The sequence below is a fragment of the Sinocyclocheilus rhinocerous genome, unplaced genomic scaffold (assembly GCF_001515625.1).
Source record: "Sinocyclocheilus rhinocerous isolate Xijiao unplaced genomic scaffold, SAMN03320098_v1.1 scaffold433, whole genome shotgun sequence".
NCBI lineage: Eukaryota > Metazoa > Chordata > Actinopteri > Cypriniformes > Cyprinidae > Sinocyclocheilus > Sinocyclocheilus rhinocerous.
In genome coordinates this window covers 156898-161565 of record NW_015627897.1, presented here as the reverse complement: position 1 = coordinate 161565, position 4668 = coordinate 156898, and the positions used below count along the sequence as shown (strand labels likewise).

Below are 4668 nucleotides of genomic sequence, written 5' to 3'. Positions count from 1 at the left end.
ATGTTGCATTCTCTGATATCCAGGCATTCTGGGTACTTGGGCAGCACCAGCGGTTCCTGCAGCTCCAAGTCCTACCACAACATGGCCTACAACCCGTGTGCACGGTATGCCGAAAACATCCACTCCGATCCGCCGTTTCGGAAGACCCTCTGTCCTATGCGCACCGAGCCCGGCGTAATCACGGCTCAGAGCTACGCGGGCCGCCGGGCACATACGACACGCTACGTCATCGTCAACGAACACGAAGCTCGCAAGAAGCTAATGCGCTCAAATACACGCATACCGAGACATTACCGCCTCGCGGACGAACCGACAGAGATCGTAGAGCTTTATCCACGCAACGTGAAGTGCTACATTCCTCGTACTCCTCACCGAAGCCACCAGCCACACCTCAGTGAGGAAGAGGAGGAGGAAGATCCGAAGAGCAGCACGAGGAGGGGGTCGTCCAAACAGTCGAACCGTCCAAGATCGCTGTCGGATATCCATCAGACCGCACGATTCTACATTGGCAATACGATAAACAGACAGTTGTCTATGGAGCAGGGTTTATACGGCGATGAAGAAGAGGACGATCAAGAAGATGACTGGGGAAACGACCCTCAAACAAACATCCGAGGCCCAGAGTCGGCTCACAGGTACGGCGAACCATACATCAAGCACAAGACCAAGCATAAAGTGGAGCCGTCGCTGAGCGAGTCGGATTCGGCATCGCTGGCGTCCAGTAGTGACCAACAAAACAGCAGCACTGACCAATACATCCAAGTCATTCACAACAAAGAGAAGTACCTGAAGTCGAGCGCCAAGCTGACCAAAAAGAAATCCAAGAACAGCGTTAAACTCAATGTGTCTGGTACTAATGATTTTGTCTGCTCCAACGTTTAACCTGTTTAGAGCTAAAACTGAAATTATGGCTCGGTTCGAAAAAACTGGTAAGCTGTCTACATAGGAAGCTTTTTAGGTGTACACCAACACCAAGTGTGTTTCGAAAGGTAGGTTGCATTATTATCCTGCCTTCTAAAATCTGGAATACATGACGCATCTTTTAAAATCGGAACAGATTTGAAAACACTAGGCATCATACATGATCTGGTGACTTTTAAGTTGTTCCTAATTGTTGCTAGAAGACATGTGACAAATGAAAACAATATGTGACCCTGGAGCACAAAACCAGTCTTAAGTAGCACGGGTGTAATTGTAGCAATAGCCAACAATACATTGTATGGGTCAAAATTATCGATTTTTCTTTTATGCCAAAAATCATTAGGATATTAAGTAAAGATCATGTTCCATGAAGATATTTTGTAAATTTCCTACCGTAAATATATCAAAACTTAATTTTTGATTAGTAATATGCATTGCTAAGAACTTCGTTTGGACAGATTTAAAGGCGATTTTCTCAATATTTTGATTTTTGTGCGCCCTCAGATTTTCAAATAGTTGTATCTCCAAATATTGCCCTATCCTAACAAACCATACATCAATGAAAAGCTTATTTATTCAGCTTTCAGATTATGTATAAATCTCAATTTCAGAAAATTGACCCTTGTGACTAGTTTTGTGGTCCATGTTCACATAGCCTATGTGTTCTAAAATCAGCTCAAAATATCAAACACGTTTGATATCCTCCAGCTGGATAGAATCAGGTGGACCATCATGCACTACGCAATTTTCTGTGGATTAGTAATATGCATTGCTAAGAACTTCATTTGGACAGATTTAAAGGCGATTTTCTCAATATTTTGATTTTTGTGCGCCCTCAGATTTTCAAATAGTTGTATCTCCAAATATTGCCCTATCCTAACAAACCATACATCAAGCTTATTTATTCAGCTTTCAGATGATGTATAAATATCAATTTCAGAAAATTGACCCTTGTGACTAGTTTTGTGGTCCATGTTCACATAGCCTATGTGTTCTAAAATCAGCTGAAAATATCAAACACGTTTGATATCCTCCAGCTGGATAGAATCAGGTGAACCATCATGCACTACGCAATTTTCTGTGAACTCTAACTGCCCAAAATCTGCAAAATGACTGACTTTAGGCAACTAGCATCAGCTTGTTCAGGGCAAAAATCTGGGCAAAACTCCTGTAGTGTATTCTGGCCTTGAAATGCCACCTTCTGGCCAAATTGCAATGCAGCTTCGTATGCATCCTTTACCAGAATGCACAATGAGTAACACAGCATTCCAAACAACTTGGATTCTCCCATAGATATGCATACACATGCCTTATTAATGGCTGATTCTATGGGCCACTATATGTAAGCCGAAGAATGGTCAAAGATGGTCCGTGAACACTAGAGAGCAAGTTGACTGTGCGTCTGCAACAGTTGTTATATGCGTGTATGAATATCTATATCTGCAACAGACTTCAGCAGATGATTTTACTGAACTAATAAAACCAGAGTAACATTGAGTTAATACATATTAAAAACACAAGCCAACACATCATACAGTAAATCCATCCAAGATGGTGGATAGAGTTGAGAGAAATGTTTATTATAAATCGTGCATTCCATTAAATAATGGAAAAAAAAATGTTAGTGTATAGTGTAGCAACATGTAAATGATAAACTTGTGCCAAGTGCTGTCTATGAGGTGTGTTCCAACTCAGTCATTTATAAATTTCCATTGTAGTTAGGATCCCTGCTTACAAGTCAGCTGCCTAAGCAGTAGACGCTTACTAGGGTTTGGAACAGAGCCAATGATTTGGTGTAATACATATAGGTTTATCATATAAAAGTTGCAGTTTTGCCTTGTAAAGCACAAAGAAATAACTAGTCTAAGTATACTTTGCATGTAGCCTATCTAGATTTCCATTAAATCTGATATAAAAAAAATCATAATGTTTGGATATTTGTTAGACTGCTGTCTGATTCAAGGCTGAAAACGCGAATTCAAGATTGGGTGTGTACGAAAATAAAATAAAAATGTAAGAATCAACCAGTGAAAAACCCACATCAAACACTTTCCCCCCTCAGTGTGTGTGGGGATTGTGGTATTGATGGTCCGTGTACCTTCGTATAATTCCTTTTTTTAATTAAATATTGAAATCAGCAAAATTGAAAAAAACGGCAAATTTTCGTTTTTCATTTGTTCAAACAAAGCGAAAAATCAAGAATTCTGCTTCATTTTTCGTTTTTACGTTCAGGGACAGAAAACGAGTAAACTACTTGAATATTCGATCTCTACCTGTGGGCGGGAATGAAACGCCCCTCTCCGCTGATTGGTCAACCAAACATTACAACGTAATAATAGTCCTTAAAAAACATAATAAGAGTCCTCCGCTTCTACGGATTCTTGACATGTTTATTATTTCTACTACATTTGATCTCTTTCTCTTCATCAAACAGCCATATTAACGAATGGCTTGACACAGGGTTCCTCAAATCTTGCCCTGGAGGGCCAATGCGCTGCAGAGTTTAGCCCCAACCCTGATCAAACTCACCTACCTGTGATTTTCTAATGATCCTGAAGACATTGATTAGCATGCTCAGGTGTGTTTGATTAGGGTTAGACCTAAACTCTGCAGGAAAGTGGATCTCGTGGGCCAAATTTGAGGATCCCTGGTCTAGGCTCTGCCTCAGAACGGTTTGTGTCAAGCAGTCCTTAATATGGCTGTTTGATGAAGATAAAGAGATAAAATGTAGTAGAAATATAAACATGTTAAGAATCCGTAGAAGCAGACTCGTATCATGTTTTTTAAGGACTGTTATTATGTTGTAATGTTTGGTTGACCAATCAGCGGAGAGGGGCGTTTCACTCCCGCCCACAGGTAGAGATCAAATATTCAAGTTGTTTATTCATTTTCTGTCCCTGAACGTAAAAACAAAAAATGAAGCCGAATTCTTGATTTTTCGTTTTGTTTGAACAAATGAAAAACGAAAAATGTGCCGTTTTTTTAATTGTTCAGATTTCAATATTAAATTAAAAAACGAATTATACATAGGTACACGGACCATTGATCCAAACGATCATGGGCAACGGGGAAAAAGGTTATGTAAGAGTTCCCGCTAAACACTTATGATTAACTCAACACTTTGAATATAAATATTCAGATTAACAAGTTGAAACAGGTTAATGCTCAGTTCAGTGGCGTAACTACAGACAGTGCAGGCAGTGCAGCCCCACTGCCCACGTTGCAAGCGACTATATTAATATAAATTAATAATAAGTGTATTAATAATAAAATAGATTCTTCACAGTACTAAATAAATACATGAATTCGCATAAATTAATATGTGTGGTGTAGTGGTAGAATTTTTGTCACGCATTTCTGAGGTTCTGGGTTCTAATCCACCCTCGTGTAGGTTTTTTTTTTCCTCTCATTAAAACCAAAGGTGTTCATCAGTGATTGTATATCAAGAGCAAGGACATGTTTGTGTGCATTTTGTTTTGTGCTTTTACCAGAACAAAGCGTACGATCGTCTGTGTGAAGACTGCGCATTGTGCACGAGTGCCAAGAGAGAACCGATAACAGCAGCAACGAGCGCTCGCCATAACACATTCATAAATGTGCGCTATTAGGCGCATATCTAATCGTTTGTGTGAAGAGTGGAAGCTGAAGGCACTTTGCAGGACATGGAGGCGACAGCGCGATCACTCACTTGAATTTTTTTCTTAATAGTGGAAACAACTTAAAATACGCCGTAATTTTTGCTCATAA

At 39.8% G+C, this 4668-nt stretch overlaps 1 protein-coding gene across 1 annotated transcript; it reads left to right on the top strand.

Annotated features, from left to right (window-relative positions):
• LOC107737008 (transmembrane channel-like protein 3) lies at positions 1-882 on the top strand. Its single transcript, XM_016548405.1, has one exon. It carries the CDS (start codon positions 1-3, stop codon positions 880-882), a length of 882 nt encoding a protein of 293 aa, XP_016403891.1.
• Positions 883-4668: the final 3786 nt, after the last annotated feature.

Coding starts and splice junctions, on each gene's coding strand:
- LOC107737008 (XM_016548405.1), top strand. CDS start 1: ATGTTGCATTCTCTGATATCCAGGCATTCTGGGTACTTGGGCAGCACC.